The 22,300-nt window shown below is 48.1% G+C and overlaps 2 protein-coding genes across 2 annotated transcripts in view; one reads left to right on the top strand and one right to left on the bottom strand.

Annotated features, from left to right (window-relative positions):
- PLBD2 (phospholipase B domain containing 2) overlaps positions 1-6,956 on the bottom strand; it is a 47,181-nt gene extending 40,225 nt beyond the window's left edge. The window contains exon 1 of the mRNA XM_033957460.1: positions 6,460-6,956. Within this exon, the coding sequence (XP_033813351.1) occupies positions 6,460-6,665 (206 nt within the window). The 5' untranslated portion in view covers positions 6,666-6,956. The remainder of the gene's footprint in view (positions 1-6,459) is intronic.
- A 6,133-nt stretch (positions 6,957-13,089) lies between these two features.
- SLC8B1 (solute carrier family 8 member B1) overlaps positions 13,090-22,300 on the top strand; it is a 94,753-nt gene continuing 85,542 nt past the window's right edge. The window contains exon 1 of the mRNA XM_033955014.1: positions 13,090-13,237. The gene's annotated coding sequence lies outside the window, so the exon portion shown is untranslated. The remainder of the gene's footprint in view (positions 13,238-22,300) is intronic.

Genomic DNA, 22,300 nt, shown 5'->3' with positions numbered 1-22,300 from the left:
TAAGTGTAAAGTGATGCATGTCGGTAACAAAAATCTCATGCACGAATACAGGATGTCCGGGGCGGTACTTGGGAGAGACCTCCCAGGAATGGGACTTGGGAGTTCTGATCGACAAGTCGATGAAGCCAGCCATACAATGTGCGGCGGCAGCAAAAAGGGCAAACAGAATGCTAGGAATGATAAAGAAGGGGATCATGAACAGATCAGAGAAGGTTATCATGCCGCTGTACCGGGCCATGGTACGCCCTCACCTGGAGTACTGCGTCCACCACTGGTCACCGTACCTGAAGAAGGACAAGGTACTACTCGAAAGGGTCCAGAGAAGAGCGACTAAGATGGTTAAGGGGCTGGAGGAGCTGCCGTACAGCAAAAGATTAGAGAAACTGGGCCTTTTCTCTCTCGAACAGAGGAGATTGAGAGGGGACATGATCGAAACATTCAAGATACTGAAGGGAATAGACTTAGTAGACAAGGACAGGTTGTTCACCCTCTCCAAGGTAGAGAGAACGAGAGGGCACTCTCTAAAGTTGAAAGGGGATAGATTCCGTACTAACGTAAGGAAGTTCTTCTTCACCCAGAGAGTGGTGGAAAACTGGAAGGCTCTTCCGGAATCTGTCATAGGGGAAAACACCCTCCAGGGACTCAAGACAAAGTAGATAAAGACAGGTTGTTCACCCTCTCCAAGGTAGGGAGAACGAGAGGGCACTCTCTAAAGTTGAAAGGGGATAGATTCCGTACAAACATAAGGAAGTTCTTCTTCACCCAGAGAGTGGTGGAAAACTGGAAGGCTCTTCCGGAATCTGTCATAGGGGAAAACACCCTCCAGGGACTCAAGACAAAGTAGATAAAGACAGGTTGTTCACCCTCTCCAAGGTAGAGAGAACGAGAGGGCACTCTCTGAAGTTGAAAGGGGACAGATTCCGTACAAACGTAAGGAAATTCTTCTTCACCCAGAGAGTGGTAGAAAGCTGGAACGCCCTTCCAGAGGCTGTTATAGGGGAAAACACCCTCCAGGGATTCAAGACAAAGTTAGACAAGTTTCTGTTGAACAAGAACGTGCGCTGGTAGGGCTAGTCTCAGTTAGGGTGCTGGTCTTAGACCAGAGGGCTGCCGCGTGTCTGACCCAGCAGTGGCAATTCTTATGCTCTTATTAAAGTCAGGAACAATCACATTTCTGCCTCATATTCCCCAATAGCAGAGGATAAGGTCAGGTGAATAATCTGTTGCCCCTATAGCCAAAGATAACATCCAGCTACCGCCCAGCACTGGTCACAAACACACACACAGAAAAAAAAGCGCCAAAGACTGGAACCATTGCACCTGGAGCAGAGCAAAAAGGAGAAATAAGCTTTCTGTCGGAAAGCAAAATAGAGAAGTTAGCTTTAAAATGAGGAATTTCTCATTTCACATCAAGCTCTTTTTACCTTTTCCCTCCAGAAAAAGATGTTTATGAAAAGGAGAACCACGGAGATAAATAGCATGCATTTAATGATCATAATGCCCTTGCAGCCCTGACGTAAAAAATTACAAAGACTAGGGGACACTCGAAGTTACACAGAAATACTTTTAAAATCAACAGGAGGAAATTGTTTTTCACTCAGAGAATAGTTAAGCTCTGGAACTCATTGCCAGAGTTTGTGGTAAGAGTGGATAATGTAGCTGGTTTTAAGAAAGGTTTGGACAAGTTCCTGGAGGAAAAGTCCATAGTCTGTTATTGAGAGAAAGACATGGGGGAAGCCACTGCTTGCCCTAGATCGGTAGCATGGAATATTGCTACTCTTTGGGATTCTATAATCTTGTTGCTCTTTGGGATTCTGGAATCTTGCTATTCCTTGGGATTCTGTATGGAATGTCGCTACTTTTTGGGATTCTGTATGGCATGTTGATACTCTTTGGGATTCTAGAATCTTGCTATTCCTTGGGATTCTGTATGGAATGTTGATACTCTTTGGGATTCTAGAATCTTGTTACTCTTCGGGATTCCATATGGAATGTTGCTACTCTTTGGGATTCTAGAATCTTGTTACTCTTCGGGATTCCGTATGGAATGTTGCTACTCTTTAGGATTCTAGAATCTTGTTACTCTTTGGGATTCCGCATAGAATGTTGATACTCTTTGGGATTCTAGAATCTTGTTGCTCTTTGGGGTTCCGGAATCTTTTGTTACTCTTTGGGATTTCGGAATCTTGCTATTCCTTGGGATTCTGTATGGCATGTTGCTACTCTTTGGGATTCTAGAATCTTGTTACTCTTTGGGATTCCGGAATCTTGCTATTCCTTGGGATTCTGTATGGAATGTCGCTACTCTTTGGGATTCTAGAATCTTGTTGCTCTTTGGGATTCTAGAATCTTGTTACTCTTTGGGATTCCGCATAGAATGTTGATACTCTTTGGGATTCTAGAATCTTGTTGCTCTTTGGGGTTCCGGAATCTTTTGTTACTCTTTGGGATTCCGGAATCTTGCTATTCCTTGGGATTCTGTATGGCATGTTGCTACTCTTTGGGATTCTAGAATCTTGTTACTCTTTGGGATTCCGGAATCTTGCTATTCCTTGGGATTCTGTATGGAATGTCGCTACTCTTTGGGATTCTAGAATCTTGTTGCTCTTTGGGGTTCCGGAATCTTTTGTTACTCTTTGGGATTCCACATAGAATGTTGCTACTCTTTGGGTTTTGGCCAGGTACTAGTGGCCTGGATTGGCCACCGTGAGAACAAGCAATTGGGCTTGATGGACCGTTGGTCTGACCCATTAAGGTTATCCTTGTGACTCTGGGCAAGTCCCTTAACATTTCATTGCTTCATGTTAACTGTTTTGATTGTGTAAACCGTATATTTTGAAATATTGAAAAAAGGAAGCAGAAAAAGTAGCAAAAAAAAAAAAAAAAAAGGAGGGGGAGTACAAGGGAGAAACTGCTTTCAAAAATGTTCAGTTCTTAACTTTGGCTGAAAGCTCCCCAAATGTAGGCCTGAACCCCATCTGTTTGGATTTCAGCACCTAAAGGTCCAATTTATTAAACCTCAATAGACTCAGAATAAGAAAAAGCTTTTGGGAATCCAATCTTTTAGGTACCTGGTGCTGAAAGTCAGGGGTAAGTGCTGAAAATGTTCTCCCTGCCCTGGTAAGTTTTGAGAGAAGAGGCTTTAGGGGCTTAATTCCCAACCTTAGACTCATAACCCCTTTGAAAGCCGACCCCATCTGAATAAATAAATATTCCATCTAATTTTCTATACCGTTCTCCCAAGGGAGCTCAGAATGGTTTACAGGAATGTATTCAGGTACTCGAGCATTTTCCCCCATCTATCTAATGGACCTGGGTGTGATGGGGGATTAAGTGACTTGCCCAGGGTCAAAAGGAGCAGGGTGGGTTTGAACCCACAACCTCAGGGTGCTGAGGCTCTAGTTTTAACCACTGCACCACACTCTCCTCCAATGCAATAGCAGAAGTGAGCCAAGTATAGAACAATGAAGCCATTGTGACATCACTAATGAGGTTGGCTCTTATTGGTGGAATGAGGCATTATGATGTCACAATACCAGCTCTGCTTATCAGAGGCTGAAACTTTTTACTCTATTTATTCAGTGTTCTATACTGTTCTCTCGGGGGAGCTCAGAATGGTTTACATGCATTTATTCAGGTACTCAAGCATTTTTCTGTCTGTCCTAGTGGGCTCACAATCTAATGTACCTGGGGCAATGGGGGGATTAAGTGACTTGCCCAGGGTCACAAGGAGCAGCATGGGTTTGAACCCACAACCTCAGGGTGCTGAGGCTCTAGCTCATTGGGCCTAACCACAAAAGTTTAGTGTTGGCTGTGCTTAACTTCATCTGGACTGACCTAGCCCAAGCTTGAAGGTTGGCGATACAGTGGTTTATTTTAAAAACTAAATTGGTTATATCCGATTCAATCTCAATCAAAATAAAAATAAACCATTTAGGATACAAGTGGTATAAAAATAGGAGTCTATGCCACTGGAAATACTGCTCAGGGAAATCAAATGAAGCTACAACCGCGTTCTTAAGTACGAGTCATACTTAAGGCGGGCGTTTGTAACTCGGGGACTGCCTGTATTGACAATGAATGGGACTATCCATATTATATAAACAAGCTTGCGTGATTGTGTAACTGCCCTATTTGACTAAACTAGAGCTTAACCCCCAGGTACGGCTCTGGTCGCTTTATCAGGCGAACTAGATGGACCGTGCTTGCCCTGGATCGGCAGCATGGAAAGTTGTTACTATTTGGGGTTTTGCCAGGTGACCTGGATTAGCCACTGTGAAGACGGGCTATTGGACTAGATCAGGGATCTCAAAGTCCCCCCTTGAGGGCCCCAATCCAGTCGGGTTTTCAGGATTTCCCCATTGAATATGCATTGAAAGCAGTGCATGCAAATAGATCTCATACATATTCATTGGGGAAATCCTGAAAACCCGACTGGATTGCGGCCCTCAAGGAGGGACTTTGAGACCCCTGGACTAGATGGACCATTGTTCCGACCCAGTAAGGCTATTCATACTGAAACTACGTAAACCGGTGACGGGATAATTGCGCGCCAGACACCAGTGCGCCGTCAATCCAGCGCCGACAATTCGTCAGAAGACAGAAGCACGCGGGGGAAAAAATAATTTTTAAAGAGCTCTGACGGGGGGTTTGGGGTGGCAACCCCCCACTTTATTTGTTAGTGTTTGCGCTGCCGTTGCGGGGGGGGGTGTGGGGGGTGAAACCCCCCACATTATAGAGAAAATGGAACTTTTCCCAAAAAAAATCAGAAAAAGTTCCGTTTTCGCTATAATGGAGGTTTCCAACCCCCCCCCCCCCGAACCCTCCTCCAACAGCAGCACGAACACTAACCAATAAAGTGGGGGGGTTGCCACCCCAAACCCCCCCGTCAGAGCTCTTTAAAAATTATTTTTTCCCACGCGCGCTTGTCTTCCGCCAAATTGTCGGCGCTGGATTGTCAGCGCGCTGACGTCTTGCGCTCCACTGTCTATGAACCATGTAAACCAGGGGCATCAAACTCAATCACATAAGGGGGTAAAATCTAAAACCCAGGCTGAGTCGTGGGCTGAATTTTTATTACGATACTTAGGGCTCCTTTTACTATGCTTTTTAGCGTGAACCAAACGCGTGCATGTTAGTCTATGGATGCGTTAGCGTGCTAAAACGTTTAACGCACCTTAGTAAAACAGGGGGTTAGTCTTAGGCGGGGGATGCGGCGCAGTCACCGCGGGCCAGATATGGCATGTGTGACGTAAACCCCGCATCATGCTAGGTAGGTATTGCGATTTAAGATCCACAGCTTCACTTTTCTGCCCCCCCTGCATCCCCACGAACCGCCCTACCACTGGCTTATACAGTGTCTTCTGCAGTCACTGATTCTGTAGCATTGTATTATGCAGAGTGATGCAAACAAGTGGGGTGCCCTCCCCCCCATGCAATGATCTAGCTTCTCTCTCCACCCTCTCTTTACCCCATCTCTCCCCTCCTTCCTTCACCCTCTTTTTACCCCGTCTCTCCCTTCTCTCCATCCAGTCTCTCCCCTCCCTTCTTCTCTCTCCACCCTCTCTTTACCCCGCCTCTCCTCTCTCCACCCAGTCTCTCCCCTCTCTCCTTCTCTTGCCACCCTCTCTTTACCCCGTCTCTCCCATCCCTCCTTCTCTCTCCACCCTCTCTTTACCCCGTCTCTCCTCTCCCTCCTTCTCTCTCCATGCAGTCTCTCCCCTCCCTCCTTCTCTCCCAACCCTCTCTTTACCCCGTCTATCCCCTCCCTCCTTCTCTCTCCACCCTCTCTTTACCCCTTCTCTCCCCAATCAGTCTCTCCTCTCCCCAACCAGTCTCTCCTCTCCCCAACCAGTCTCTCCTCTCCCTCCTTCTCTTGCCACCCTCTCTTTACCCCGTCTCTCCCCACCCAGTGTCTCCCCTTCCTCCTTCTCTCTCCACCCTCTCTTTACCCCGCCTCTCCTTCTCTCTCCACCCAGTCTCTCCCCTCCCTCCTTCTCTCTCCACCCAGTCTCTCCCCTCCCTCCTTCTCTTGCCACCCTCTCTTTACCCCGTCTCTCCCATCCCTCCTTCTCCCTCCACCCTCTCTTTACCCCGTCTCTCCTCTCCCTCCTTCTCTCTCCATGCAGTCTCTCCCATCCCTCCTTCTCTCTCCACCCTCTCTTTACCCCGTCTCTCCTCTCCCTCCCTCCTTCACCCTCTCTTTACCCCGTCTCTCCTCTCCCTCCTTCTCTCTCCATGCAGTCTCTCCCCTCCCTCCTTCTCTCTCCACCCTCTCTTTACCCCGTCTATCCCCTCTCTCCTTCTCTCTCCACCCTCTCTTTACCCCGTCTCCCCACCCAGTCTCTCCCCTCCCTCTCTTTACCCCGTCCCCCCCCCCCTTCTCTCCATGCTCGCCTTGTCTCTCCTCCTCTGGACCCCCAGCGCCCCAATCTAAAGCCTCTTCCTCTCGCCTCTTACCCGGTCTTCTGGATCTGGTCCGTGAAGGTGGCCCAGGCTACGGCCCCCGCTTGCCTGCCCGAGGTGATCCGGAGCTGGCCGGACGCCGGATCCACAACGACGGACGCGCTGCTCGGAGCCCCCGACGCGACCCGCAGGAGCAGCAGGAGCCCGATGGCCCCGGAGAAGCCGCCGAGCCGCCGCCACCACCACCTAGTCGCGGCCATGTCAGTCCGGGCCGTCACGTGAGCTGCTCCGCCGGGGCTCCGGCTCTTAAAGCGGCAGCGCCGGCCCGAGGAGGCCCCGGGAGTTGCTGAGCAGACGGATTGGCACAGTTGGCACCGAAGCTCCCCGTCCCTTAATGGCCCCAAACGCAGCCGATGGCATTTCTATTTGGACGCGCTGATGACAGCCCGCACAGCGGCACCGTTTTGCTGACGGCTAAGTAGCAGGATTGGAAGTGCCAACCCCAGTTTCAATGCTTTCTCCCAACCCGTCCCCCCTGATGCCGGCCAGCAGGTGGCCCCCTTGTGCAATGACAGGGATGCCCTCGTTCTTCCTGTCCCCAGAAGCCTTGGCGGGATAATTATTCAGCCGGCTGCACCACTGGCATTATGCCCAGGCCATGTCTGGGCACTAGCATTGAATATCTGGTGCATCCAGTCTAGGCGGCCCCTGTTAGAAAGGTCATTTACTGTTTGGACAGGGAAGTGCATATAGGGGGTGTGCCCAGCATAGAGCCCCCCAAAACCCCTTGTTCTGTACTAGTGCACCACCAATCCCCTGTCAACCCATTCTGCCCTCTTCCCTTGCATATCCAAAGCCCTGTCCCACCCCCACCAACAGTTCTGATTTTCTTTATGCCCCCCCCCCATTATATCCAATCCCCCCCCTGACCTGACCTTCTGACCCCCCCCCCCCCCCCACCTGACTCTTTTGCCCATGTCTTCTGTTCTCTCCTTCACAAAATGCCATCTCGGACCGTAACGCAACAGCACCCACTCCCCACTGAGCCCTATTCTGACCCAGTCTCCAAAGCTTTCCCGCCCATCCAGGGCCTACCCCGGATGTGGATGTCCCATTATAGTGGTCCTGGATCGCAGTGGTCCCTCTTCACTGCTGCCTGGGAGGGTGCCAGGATCAAAGATGGCACCTCTGGCTTCATGCCCTGCTAGAAATGCATTTTCTTTTACAATTTTAATGGGAACATGTCAGCTTTGGGAAAGGTACATCTCTTATGATTATTTATTTAAACTCTGTATAGTCCACATATCTAAAAATCTATGTGGTTTACATAAAACATAATGAAAATAAAAACCAACATCAGTCAAACATCATCAGTATAAAAATTGTAAGCACACATCTGTATTTTGCAAAGAAATATATTTCTAACATGTGGAACCAAAACCAAAACACAAAAACAGAACAAACTCTTCAAACATCCACAGAAAACAAAGTCAGAGTAGGATAAAAATGATGACTTCTCACCTGGATAGATGTCTTGCTGTACAGTGAGAGATTGGAGAAACTGGGCCTCTTCTCCCTTGAACAGAGAAGACTGAGAGGGGACATGATCGAAACATTCAAGGTACTGAAGGGAATAGACTTAGTAGATAAAGACAGGTTGTTCACCCTCTCCAAGGTAGGGAGAAAGAGAGGGCACTCTCTAAAGTTGAAAGGGGACAGATTCCGTACAAACGTAAGGAAGTTCTTCGTCACCCAGAGAGTGGTGGAAAGCTGGAACGCTCTTCCGGAGGCTGTTATAGGGGAAAACACCCTCCAGGGATTCAAATAGGGGAAAACACCCTCCAGGGATTCAAATAGGGGGAAAACACCCTCCAGGGATTCAAGACAAAATAGATAAAGACAGGTTGTTCACCCTCTCCAAGGTAGAGAGAACGAGAGGGCACTCTCTAAAGTTGAAAGGGGACAGATTCCGTACAAACGTAAGGAAGTTCTTCGTCACCCAGAGAGTGGTGGAAAGCTGGAACGCTCTTCCGGAGGCTGTTATAGGGGAAAACACCCTCGAGGGATTCAAATAGGGGAAAACACCCTCCAGGGATTCAAATAGGAGAAAACACCCTCCAGGGATTCAAATAGGGGAAAACACCCTCCAGGGATTCAAATAGGGGAAAACACCCTCCAGGGATTCAAATAGGGGAAAACACCCTCCAGGGATTCAAATAGGGGTAAACACCCTTCAGGGATTCAAATAGGGGAAAACACCCTCCAGGGATTCAAATAGGGGAAAACACCCTCCAGGGATTCAAATAGGAGAAAACACCCTTCAGGGATTCAAATAGGGGAAAACACCCTCCAGGGATTCAAATAGGAGAAACACCCTCCAGGGATTCAAATAGGAGAAAACACCCTTCAGGGATTCAAATAGGGGAAAACACCCTCCAGGGACTCAAGACCAAGTTAGACAAGTTCCTGCTGAACCAGAACGTCCGCAGGTGAGGCTGGACTCATTGAGAGCACTGGTCTTTGACCTGGGGGCCGCCACGTGAGTGGACTGCTGTGCACGATGGACCACTGGTCTGACCCAGAAGTGGTAATTCTTGTGTTCAAAATATTATTTCTGTATCATCACGTCTGTACAGACGTCTGTTCAAGTGAGGAGTCATCATTTTTATCCTACTCTGACTTTTTCATAACATGTGGTCCCTTGTTCTGTATTTGGTGTTATCTACCAATACTATTTAGCACTTCTATAGCACTGAAAGGCATACGCAGCGCTGTACAATGTATTTATTCCGTTTTCTATATTGTTCTCCCAGGAGAGCTCAGAACGGTTTCCATGAACTTATTCAGGTACTCAAGCATTTTTCCTTATCTGTCCCGGTGGGCTCACAATCTTTCTAATGTACCTGAGGCAATGGAGGGATTAAGTGACTTGGCCAGGGTCACAAGGAGCAGCGCGGGTTTGAACCCTCAACCAACCTCAGTGTGCTGAGGCTGTAGCTTTAACCACTGCACCACACTCTGACGTATAGATGGTCCCTGCTCAGAAGAGCTTACAATCTAACTTGGACAGACAGACATGACATGTAGGGTTGGGGATGCAGAACCCAAGGTGAGAGGAGTTAGGAGTCGAAAGCACTCTCAAAGAGGTGGGCTGACATTTATAGACGGTCCCTGCTCAGAAGAGCTTACAATCTAACTTGGACAGACAGACATGACATGTAGGGTTGGGGATGCAGAATCCAAGGTGAGAGGAGTTAGGAGTCGAAAGCACTCTCAAAGAGGTGGGCTGACATTTATAGACGGTCCCTGCTCAGAAGAGCTTACAATCTAACTTGGACAGACAGACATGACATGTAGGGTTGGGGATGCAGAATCCAAGGTGAGAGGAGTTAGGAGTCGAAAGCACTCTCAAAGAGGTGGGCTGACATTTATAGACGGTCCCTGCTCAGAAGAGCTTACAATCTAACTTGGACAGACAGACATGACATGTAGGGTTGGGGATGCAGAATCCAAGGTGAGAGGAGTTAGGAACTGAAAGTTCCTGCTAGCATGAGCCAGAGTGCAAGCAGTAAAAGCATCAAACCTGCTTCTGAAAAGGCAGCATTTAGTGGCATAGTAAGGGGCGTGTGGTCTGGCCCAGGCATGGTCTTTGTAATGGGCCCAGGCACCCGTCTTCCTCTCTGCCCCTCCTACAGGCATTCGCCCCTTCCCTTGTACCTCTTTAATTTTTCTTGTACAATCCCTCTGGACGCTGAACTCGTAGGTTGTACATCTATTCCAGCCTTGGCTGTAGAACTTAGAAATAAAACCAACCCCCTCTGTGAGGTCACTTGTGCGGCCACTCCCCCTGAAGCTCAGTTTGTTTCTGCAGCCTTGCTGAAAAACTTCTAGTTTCTTCTGCTCGTGATTTTATTTCTCAATTTCTAGCCTTTTGTTTTCTTCGGTGCTGCGGGTATTGCCCAAGTGCTGAGGATTCACTCTGAGAGCGTTCCTTCAGCGGGAGATCACAGATAGAGAATGACACGGTGACAAAATTCATCACCGTTCTCGTCCCCGCGGATAACCGCGGGAAACCATCTTCATGTCATTGTTTAAGGAGAGAGGGAAGAATCAGAGTATGAATGGCCACAACCACTGACCCGCAAGCTTTGCTTTGAAGAATGCTGGTGTAGAAGGACTGAGGTTGAAACAGACACTACAGAATGACAGTCTCTGGTATCCAGAGCAGATATTGTGATGTCATAATGCCTCATTCCACCAGTGCCTAAGAGCCAATCACATCAGTGATGTCACAATGGCTTCATTATCCTTGGCTCTCATAAGAATCAGAGTATGAATGGCCACAACCACTGACCCGCAAGCTTTGCTTTGAAGAATGCTGGTGTAGAAGGACCGAGGTAGAAATAGACACTAGAAAATGACATGGGATTATTTCCCACGGTTATCCGTGGGGACGGGAACGGTGATAAATTTTGTCACCGTGTCATTCTCTAATCACAGACTTTTCTTTAAAGATTGTCTGCTTCTGGAGGGTGCTCTGTAGGCTTAACCTGCAGTAAGCCCTCTAGACCAGTATTCTTCAACCACAGGTCCACGGACCAGTGCCGGTCCACAGAAATTTCCTGCCGGTCCACAGGGCCAGCACGTGCATCAGGCCCAAAACGGTGCTCTTCAATCACCGGTCCACGGTACGATCGATGCGGCGTTATCTTCGAGCCAGCTCCCTCTTCCTAACTGATTCAGTGCACAAAGTCACGGGCAGTGGCTCCTACGGGCATCCTGCACCTGAACCGGAAGCCTTCTCTTTGACGTTGCATCGTCAGAGGGAAGGCTTCCAGATGAGGCACGGGACGTGCAAGGTGCAATTAGTACTATTATGGGGGGCGGGGTCTGGGGTGGAGATTGGGTAGAGATGGGCGGGGTCTGGCCCACGACTTAGCCCAGTGTTCTTCAACCGCTGGTCCACAGACCGATGCCGGTCCACAGAATAATTCTTTTATTTCTGCCGGTCCATAGGTATAAAAAGGTTGAAAAACACTGCTCTAGGCAGTTCGTGATGTTGCTCGTGGCCTGGAAAATTTAAAAGGTACGGGGCAAGGGGGTGCACGCGCAGCGGGGAGTGGGGGTGCAGAAAAGAGAGTGGGGGTAGATCACCACCGCCCCAGGTGCCACTCACTCTCGCTACGCCACTGGCAGCATTTCAAAGAGTACTTCCAAAACAAAACAGGACTGCTAAAACAACTGCAAAGTTATGCACCTGGGTACCCAAAATCCATGCAGGACTTATACCCTTAATGGCGAGATCCTAACAAGAACGGTAGCAGAACGGGACTTAGGGGTGATCGTCAGTGAGGACAGGAAGGCTGCCAATCAAGTGGAGCAAGCTTCATCCAAGGCAAGGCAAATCATAGGTTGCATACGCAGGAGTTTCTTCAGCCGTCAGCCTTAAGTCATTATGCCTCTGTATAGATCCATGGTGAGACCCCCACCTGGAATACTGTGTGCAATTCTGGAGGCCGCATTACCGTAAGGATGTGCTGAGGCTGGAGTCGGTCCAGAGAATGGCCACCCGGATGATCTCGGGACTGAAGGATCTCCCGTACAAAGAACGGTTAGATAAATTACAGCTATACTCGCTCGAGGAGCGCAGAGAGAGGGGAGACATGATCGAGATGTTCAAGTATCTCACGGGCCGCATCGAGGTAGAAGAAGATATCTTCTTTTTCACGGGTCCCACGGCAACAAGAGGACACCCGTGGAAAATCAGAGGCGGGAAACTGCACGGGGACACCAGGAAATTCTTTTTCACCGAAAGGGTGGTTGATCGCTGGAATAGTCTTCCACTACAGGTTTGGGTGGAAAAAAAGTACGTCTTATGGAGTGAAAAATACGGGTAATCTAATCTAGTCGTTGGTTTATATATCAGGTCATCTCTCATTGGAGCTCGATTCATACTATATGTACTCGTACTGCAAGACATTGCTTGTATATCAAGTTAAAATTTAATCAAATGTTTTGCAAGTTACTTGCAAACCAAGGTTTTACGATATTTATTTTGACTTGAGTTTATATGAATAAAATTTGTTGGTTCCTAGGTTGATGCGTTCAATCCCGCTTCCCACTTGTTTTCTCCTAGTTTTTTGTTTGTTTGTATAGAAACATGATGGCAGATAAAGGCCAAATGGCCCAGCCAGTCTGCCCATCCAGAGCATACACCATCTCCTCCTCTCCCTAAGAGATCCCATGTGCCTGTCCCAGGCTTTATTGACTTCAGACACAGTCTTTGTCTTCACCACCCCTACCGGGAGACTCCCAGGTGATCCTCTTCTTTGCTTTCTGACCGTAGGAGTCATGTGTTGTTTTTTTTTCTTCCATCTTAATACCACATTTGTGTGGTACTCTGATTGGTTTACGTTTATAAGTATGCTGGTGTGTTTTTTTATTTTTATTTCTAAACTAGGTGAAGGCTGATACGTGTGACTAAACAGCTCTGTTTGTTCTCTGGTATGTAGTTCATTATTTTGCACATAGGAAGGTCTCATTATTTATGAGCTATGCAAATACTTCCAAAAGAATAGAAGATACGTCCCAGTTACACCCTTCTAATAAGTTTCTGCAGGAAGCCTTCAGGCTTGCATCTGGTTTTTGTGTCCAAGGCTTTGGGCCTTTTCTTCGCTTCTTAGTGAAGTTGGAATATTTTTGTAATAAATTAGGACCCCAGAGTAACTCGTTGCAGAGGATTCTGGGAGGTGAAGGTTCTGGAGTAGTCCAGGCTACAGCGGTCGCCGATCATGAGAAACACTTGTGACCCTGGATTTTCTCCTCTTGTCAGGTGAGTGCTCTGTTTGTTTCGGGTTGTGTCTTTTCCTGAAGTGCGCGGTCCGTCAGGTGAGCAACTCTCATGGTGTTGAACAAACAACCTGATCCCTTCATACGTGGCTGCTTTGAAGCTTGGCAGCTTTGCTGAGTAGTCTCATGCAGGAACTTTTTATAGAGCTCATGTCCTCTCTAGTAAACAGCACCACACCACTGGCATGTGCCTCCCCCTCCCCCCATCTCTCAGAAAATGTGTTACCGCTGGACTCTGTGCTGCTCCCTGGTCTCTCCGTTCCTCAGACAAGTGGCTTTTATCTGCACCCTCCTCCTCAACTGCCAATTTCAGACTTTGTTCCTTTCATCTCGCTGCTCCGTATGCCTGGAACAAACTACTTGAGTCCGTGTGTCACGCCCCTTCCCTAGTGCAAAAGTAGGCTGTTATCCCACTAGGGCAGGGGTAGGGAACTTTGGTCCTCGAGAGCCGTATTCCAGTCGGGTTTTCAGGATTTCCCCAATGAATATGCACTGAAAGCAGTGCATGCAAATAGATCTCATGCATATTCATTGGGGAAATCCTGAAAACCCGACTGGAATACGGCTCTCGAGGACCGAAGTTCCCTACCCCTGCACTAGGGGATAGTGTGGCGCAGTGGTTAAAATTACAGCCTCAGCACCCTGAGGTTGTGGGTTCAAACCCACGCTGCTCCTTGTGACACTGGGCAAGTCACTTAATCCCCCCCATTGCCCCAGGTACATTAGATAGATTGTGAGCCCACCAGGACAGACAGAAAAATGCTTGAGTACCTGAATAAATCCATGTAAACTGTTGAGAACGGTATAGAAAACTGAATGCATAAATAGTGTGCAAAGTTTCAGCCTCTGATAGCCAGAGCTGGTATTGTGATGTCATAATGCCTCATTCCACCAATAAGAGCCAATCTCATCAGTGATGTCACTTTTACTACACTTTGATTTCTAGAGTGGCGCAGTGGTTAAAGCTATAGCCTCGGCACCCTGAGGTTGTGGGTTCAAACCCTGTGCTACTCCTAGTGACCCTGGGCAAGTCACTTAACCCCCCCCTTTGCTCCAGGTACATTAGATAAAGTGTGAGCCCACTGGTCCAGACAGGGAAATATGCTTGAGTACCTGAATAAATTCATGTAAACCATTTTGAGCTCTCCTGGGAGAACAGTCTAGAAAATTGAATTAATTTTTGAGATAGCCTTAACACTACTCCCCTCTACTCACCACCATAACCAGTAGCTTACCACCCCCACTAACTGTATCCCCTAATAGTAGTAGTAATTCTGTAGTAATAGTTATTTATTTATTTATTCCATTTTCTATACCAGGGGAGGGGACAGATTTAGAACCAATGCTAGGAAGTTCTTCTTCACCCAAAGGGTGGGGGGACACCTGGAATGCGCTTCCGGAGGGTGTGATAGGACAGAGTATAGTTTTGGGGTGCAAGAAGGGATTAGATAATTTCCTGAAGGAAAAGGGGATAGAAGGGTATAGATAGAGGATTACTATACAGGTCCTGGACCTGATGGGCCGCCGCGTGAGCGGACTGCTGGGCGTGATGGACCTCTGGTCTGACCCAGCAGAGGCACTGCTTATGTTCTTATGTTATGCTGCTTCGAGGGAGTAAACAGGCAGATAGACAAGGGTGACCCGGTCGACATTGTACATCTGGATTTTCAGAAGGCGTCGACAAGGTTCCGCATGAACCACTACTTCGAAAAATTGCGAGCCGTGGAATCGAGGGTGGATGAAAAATTGGCTGGCGGATAGGAAACAGAGAGTGGGGAGTAAATGGGCAATACTCGGACTGGAAAAGCGTCACGAGTGGAGTGCCACGGGGTTCGGTGCTCGGACCCGTGCTCTTCAACATATTTATAAACGGCCTGGAAATTGGTGCGAGTGAGGTGATTCAATTTGCAGACGATACGAAGTTATTCAGAGTAGAATTTAGACAAGCTCCTGCTGAACCAGGACGTTCGCAGGTAAGGCTAGACTCAGTTAGGACGCTGGTCTTTGACCCAGGGGCTGCCGCGGGAGCGGACTGCTAGGCACGATGGACCCCTTAATGAGGAATGTAGGGCAGTATGGCCCGGATTCTGTAAACAGTGCCAGTAGTATAGTAAGCGGGGGGGGTGGGGGATGGGGAGGGAATGGTCTGCCCTGGCCACTTTGGTGGGGGCGCAGGCACCCCTCCTTTTCTCCGTCCCCCACCTCTGCCCACTCCTCCCATCACGCGCGCGCGCGCCCCTTCCCCCATACCTCTAGATGTTCACCTCCGTGAGCAACAACTTTCTCGTGCTCCTCGCGACCGCGTCATCTCTCCTGCCGGTGTCACTTCTGGGCGACGCGCATAGGAAGTGAAGTCGGCGGGAGAGACGACGGGGATTGCGAGGAGCACGTTGAAATTCTTGTGGGTCGTGGCAGTGAACAACTAGATGTATGGGGGAAGGGAGGGGGCATGTGTGCGGCAGAGAGGATCATGGGAGAAGCCTGAAGTCATACTGCCGTTGTACAGATCCATGGTAAGACCTCAGCTGGAGCACTGTGTCCAGTTCTGGAGGCCGCATTATCGGAAAGATGTGAAGAGACTGGAGTCCATCCAGAGAATGGCCACTAGGATGGTCTTGGGACTTAGGGATCGCCCTTATGAGGAACGTCTGACCAGACTGCGCCTATATTCTCTCGAGGAGCGCAGAGAAAGGGAGGACATGATAGAAACATTTAAATACATCACGGGCCGCATTGAAGTGGAGGAGGAAATGTTTTTTTCTTAAGGGTCCCACGGCAGCAAGAGGGCATTTGCTAAAACTTAAAGGGGGAAGATTTCATGGTGACACCAGGAAAATACTTCTTCACCGAAAGGGTGATGGATCGATGGAATGGTCTTCCACGCCAGGTGGTTGAGGCCAGTAACGTGCTCGACTTCAAGAGACGTTGGGACAAACAAGTGGGGTTGCTACAGAGTCATACTTAAAAAACAGACTCATGGGAGAGGCAAATTTGCTGAGGGAGGGTTCTTGAGTGGGCAGACTTGTTGGGCGGCGGCCCTTTTCTGCCATCATACTCTATGTTTCTATGTTTCTAAGTGGAGGGGTAGGAGATTGGGGCGGGGGAGGGCATCGTGGGAGAAGCAGGGGGGGCGAGCGATGAGGGCGGGGGAGGGCATCATGGGAGAAGTGGGGGCGGAGATGAAGGTGGCGGAGGGTGCCACCGCCCCGGGCTGCATGTCAAGTGATAAAAGTGGGAGGACCTTGCATCTAGGCCCCTAAATTGGACTTAAGCGCCAATTTTTAGCCCAAGAAAACTGGCATAAATAGGGAGCACCTAAGATTTGGACACCGACCGTGCCTAACTTCAGTTTATTTATTTATTTTTTTTAATGTATAGACCGCTTGAGTCTAAGTGGTTTCTATACATAATATTCAGTCGAACAACCCATTACACATGTTATAGCCATTACGACCAATTTCTGTTAGATTTACAATCTAATAAAATATGCTCAGCATAAATTCAAACTTAAAATCCTTTCCTATCCCTCACTTAATCATTCTGGGTAAGGACGAGAGTAAAAATCATCAAGTTTCTGTTCAATATCTACTAATACTGGATCATTCTTCCCTGCTACAACATTAAAAGGCATCAACAAATCATTGTGTTTTCAGCATTTTTTTAAATTGCACGTGATCCATACAAATCCTCAGAATCCACTATCTCCTCCTCTCCCTATTGGCTAAGGCTCTTTACACCTGCATTGTGAGGTCATAGAGCTTTACGGTTATAGAAACATAGAAACATGGTGGCAGATAAAGGCCAAATGGCCCATCCAGTCTGCCCATCCACTGTCTCCTCCTCTCCCTATTGACTAAGACGCTTAACATTTGCATGTCCTCTTCCTATAGGCTAAGGCTCTTTACACCTGCATTGTGATGTCATAGAGCTTTATGGTTATAGAAACATAGAAACATGATGGCAGATGAAGGCCAAATGGCCCATTCGCAGCATCCACTATCTCCTCCTCTCCCTATTGGCTAAGGCTCTTAACATTTGCATCTCCTCTTCCTATAGGCTAAGGCTCTTTACACCTGCATTGTGAGGTCATAGAACTTTATGGTTATAGAAACATAGAAACATGGTGGCAGATAAAGGCCAAATGACCCATCCAGTCTGCCCATCCACTGTCTCCTCCTCTCCCTATTGACTAAGACGCTTAACATTTGCATGTCCTCTTCCTATAGGCTAAGGCTCTTTACACCTGCATTGTGATGTCATAGAGCTTTATGGTTATAGAAACATAGAAACATGATGGCAGATAAAGGCCAAATGACCCATCCAGTCTGCCCATCCACTGTCTCCTCCTCTCCCTATTGACTAAGACGCTTAACATTTGCATGTCCTCTTCCTATAGGCTAAGGCTCTTTACACCTGCATTGTGATGTCATAGAGCTTTATGGTTATAGAAACATAGAAACATGATGGCAGATGAAGGCCAAATGGCCCATCCGCAGCATTCACTATCTCCTCCTCTCCCTATTGGCTAAGGTTCTTAACATTTACATCTCCTCTTCCTATAGGCTAAGGCTCTTTACACCTGCATTGTGAGGTCATAGAACTTTATGGTTATAGAAACATGATGGCAGATAAATGGCCCATCCGCAGTAACCATTATCTCTTTTTTTCTCTGAGAGATCCCACGTGCCTATCCCAGGCCCTCTTGAATTCAGACAAAGTCTCTGTCTCCACCACCTCTTCCAGGAGACAGTTCCATGCATCTACCAACCTTTCCATAAAAAAGCATTTCCGTAGATTACTTCTGAGCCCATCACCTCTTAACTTCATCCTATGCTCTCTCATTCCAGAGCTTCCTTTCAAATGAAAGAGACTCGACTCATGCGCATTTCCACTGTCTTTCTTTTTTAGGCGCTGATTCTGTAAATGGCGCTTAACTGAAGATTGCCAGCCACTATGCGCCACGTTCCTCAGTGCCTGTATTTTAGGTACCGTCTATCAAATTGGTTGGCCTAAGCGCTTTTGTATACGTTCAGGCACCACTTACAGAATTGTTTTCAAAACATAAAGAGGAATGCTACAGTGGATAAAGAAGCCCCAAACTGAGGACATCCACACTAGACCCAAGTAGAATAATAGCCCAGTAGGTGAACGTTTCTCCCTTAACGACCTCGTAAGGAAGGTGCTTAAAGGAAACTTCCGGGATGGAAACCCTTGAAACTGGAATGAATAAAAGGCTTTGAAACGAACACAAAAGGACTCAAAAGAGATGGAAATACGAAACTATTGGCTGCATCACTGCCTTTAAGGTCCAGACAGACAACGGTCCAGACTAAGTTGGCCGTCCTTCTCCGACAGATATTCCACCAGAAACCTTTTCCACCTAAAATTCCCAGCCTGTAACAATATAAAGTCTACCAAGCAAATTATCTTATCCATCCAATATCAATTAGCAAAATGCTGGAACCAACTACAATCTTGTGACCACTGTCTCCAGTTCAGTAAACAATTAAAAGCATTTCTGTAGCAAAGCAGGGAGCCAAGCCTGAAGGAACAGAAATAGTCATTATAAAAGCCCATTTCTAGACTGTCTAATGCAGTGGTTTCCAACCCTGTCCTGGAGGACCACCAGCCATTCGGGTTTTCAGGATAGTCCTAATGAATATGTATGAGAGAGATTTGCTTATAATGGAGGTGACAGGCAGGCAAATCTGACCCATGCATATTCATTAGGACTACCCTGAAAACCCGAATGGCTGGTGGTCCTCCAGGACAGGGTTGAGAACCACTTGTCTAATGCAGTGGTTCCCAACCCTATCCTGGAGGACCACCAGGCCAGTCGGGTTTTCAGGATCGCCCTAATGAATATGCATGGAGCAGATTTGCATGCCTGACACCTCCATTATATTCAGATCTCTCTCATGCATATTCATTAGGGCTAGCCTGAAAACCTGACTGGCCTGGTGGTCCTCCAGGACAGGGTTGGGAACCACTGGTCTAATGCAACTCTCAGGTCAAAACAAAGAACTAACAATGACCTACTTGTAGTTGTAACTCAGGGATCTCAAAGTCCCTCCTTGAGGGCCGCAATCCAGTCGGGTTTTCAGGATTTCCCCAATGAATATGCATTGAAAGCAGTGCATGCAAATAGATCTCATGCATATTCATTGGGGAAATCTAGAGCAGAGATGAGCAACTCTGGTCCTCGAGGGCTGAAATCCAGTCGGGTTTTCAGGATTTCCCCAATGAATATGCATGAGATCTATTTGCATGCACTGCTTTCAATGCATATTCATTGGGGAAATCCTGAAAACCTGACTGGATTGAGGCCCTCAAGGAGGGACTTTGAGACCCCTGTGTAACTATATAGCTGAAACGATGACCTAACTGCTTAATACCTGTACTGGTAACCCTAATGAATGTCCGTGTCAATCTGTCCATTGTAACTTCCTGGATAACTGACCCAACCTCTTGTGATGTAATCTGACCTTGAACTGAACAGGTAAAGGCCAGTGGCATATCGAGGATGAGAGGCACCCGGGCATTGGTGCTCCGACCCCACCCCATACGCTTCCCTGCACCCCTCCCCGCCGCATGCGCCCCTTCCCTTCGCCCACTTTTTAATGTTCCTGGCACAAGCAACTTGAACCTGCTGTTCGCGCCAACATCGCTCTTCCTCTGATTCACTTCCTAGGTCCGGGTCCAGGAAGTGACGTCAGAGGAAGAGCCAACGCTGGCATGAGTATCAAGTTCAGGTTGCTGTTCGAGCGATAAAGAGGGGTGGGGGAAGGGAAGGGGCAGGCGCAGTGGTAGGGGGAGGGGCAGGGAGGAGGTCAGGTGCCAGAGCCCAGGGCGGATCACCCCTCCTTACTATGCCACTGGTAAAGGCGCAATAGAAAACCTGATTAACATAACGCAGCGGGTTTTGAAAAGCTTCCTGTCACAATCGTGTCGGGAAGTGGCATCTGCGCATGTAACGCGGTGACTTCACATGCACATGCACGTGATATAGTAACATAGTAGATGACGGCAGATAAAGACCCGAATGGTCCATCCAGTCTGCCCAACCTGATTCAATTTACATTTTTTAATTTTTTCTTCTTAGCTATTTCTGGGCAAGAATCCAAAGCTTTACCCGGTACTGTGCTTGAGTTCCAACTGCCGAAATCTCTGTTAAGACTTACTCCAGCCCATCTACACCCTCCCAGCCATTGAAGCCCTCCCCTGCCCATTCTCCCCCAAACGGCCATATACAGACACAGACCGTGCAAGTCTGCCCAGTACTGGAGGCAGGGCTGGGGGGGCAGGACACAGGTGGAACAAGGCAGAACTGGGCGGGCCTGGGGGCGTGGCCACGAGTGCAGATTTTCATTCGGGACAATCTGGTAACCCTACTCCTGCCAAAGCTCAAGACCCAGGGAGACTCTCCGAGCAATTTTGGGAGGGAATTAACAAAGACTGCGTAAATAATGGACCTTTAATTGGAAAGGAGGTGCTAAGAGAACCAGTTTTATGGAGTAAATAGTTCAGAGACTATTCACAAATTAGCTTTAAAGAAAGTTCCAGTTTGGTTCACTCATACCTCGGACGGAGCAGGACTGGGTAAAACGCGGACCTCGTGGATCTTAATCGCACGCCCTTAAAAATCTGCTTACCTCAGTTTTGACAGCTGCAGTTTGTAATTTCAGTTTATCTCTGACGTGGATGTCTACCGCGTGACCTTAAAGAGAAAGCAGCTGTGGCACAGGGTCTGCGGGGATCCATATTTTAGCTCTCGCGGACCTCACAGATCCCACTCACCCCATGTATCCTCATCGTATCTCCTCCAGCGGGATCCGTGAGGTCTGCGGCAGTTAAAACAAGGATCAGTAGAGTGAGTGAGATCCATGAGATCTGCGGGAGTTAAAAATGAGGATCCCTGGGGACCCCACACCATGGCGCTTTTAGTTCCCTGGGGGTCTGTCTTTTAACTTCTACACCGGATGATTATTTTTTTCTCTTTGTGATTGGGAGGGGGTAAAACGCGGACCTCGTGGACCCTGCAGAGATCCTCATTTTAATTCCCGCGGACCTCACGGATCCTGCTCACCTCCAAGGGGAGCAGATTTTGAAGGGTGTGCGATTTAGATCTGCGAGGTCTGCATTTTACCCAGTCCCAGACTGAGCAGTCTTTTACATTCGAAGGTGAGTGAGGAGTTTGAATGGAGTGAGTGAAGCCCCAGAACTGCCTATCCTCCAGCCGACCCATCTATCCAGCCCCAGCCTACGCCGAAGCTCGAGTGTGATCTATGAGCTACTGTAACTGCCATCATAGTAGAAGCAAACCAAAGCCAAATTCTTTTCTGTGAGCCCCCCCTGATCCAAAGAGCTGGCCAGAGCCCTGCACCACATGGTGGGGGCAGGAAACCAGGGCTGCATGAGTTCATGAGTTTTGGTACAGAAATAAGCTACAGTAAATGAATCTTGCCTTCATGAACGAAATTAATTGCATCGATCAAAACTGGCAAATAAAATGGACTGAGTTTTGGAAAAGTGTCCCAAGCTGAAAATATTATACTAAACCAGGGGTCTCAAAGTCCCTCCTCGAGGGCCGCAATCCAGTTGGGTTTTCAGGATTTCCCCAATGAATATGCATGAGATCTATGTGCATGCACTGCTTTCAATGCATATTCATTGGGGAAATCCTGAAAACCCGACTGGATTGCGGCCCTCGAGGAAGGAATTTGACACCCCTGGCCTGGAGCAGGGGTAGGCAATTCCAGACCTTCAGAGCCGGAGCCAGGTCAGGTTTTCAGGATATCCACAATAAATATGCATGAGATAGATTTGCATCTCAAGGAGGCAGTGCATGCAAATCCATCTCATACATATGCATGGTGGAGATCCTGAAAACCTGACCTGGCTCCGGAATTGCCTACCCCTGCTCTAGGCCAGGGGTCTCAAAAGTCCCTCCTTGAGGGCTGCAATCCAATCGGGTTTTCAGGATTTCTCCCATGAATTTACATGAGATCTATTTGCATGCACTGCTTTCAATGCATATTCATGGGGG

Source organism: Geotrypetes seraphini, chromosome 8, assembly GCF_902459505.1.
Source record: "Geotrypetes seraphini chromosome 8, aGeoSer1.1, whole genome shotgun sequence".
NCBI classification, from domain to species: domain Eukaryota; kingdom Metazoa; phylum Chordata; class Amphibia; order Gymnophiona; family Dermophiidae; genus Geotrypetes; species Geotrypetes seraphini.
This window is presented reverse-complemented; position numbering and strand designations above follow the sequence as displayed.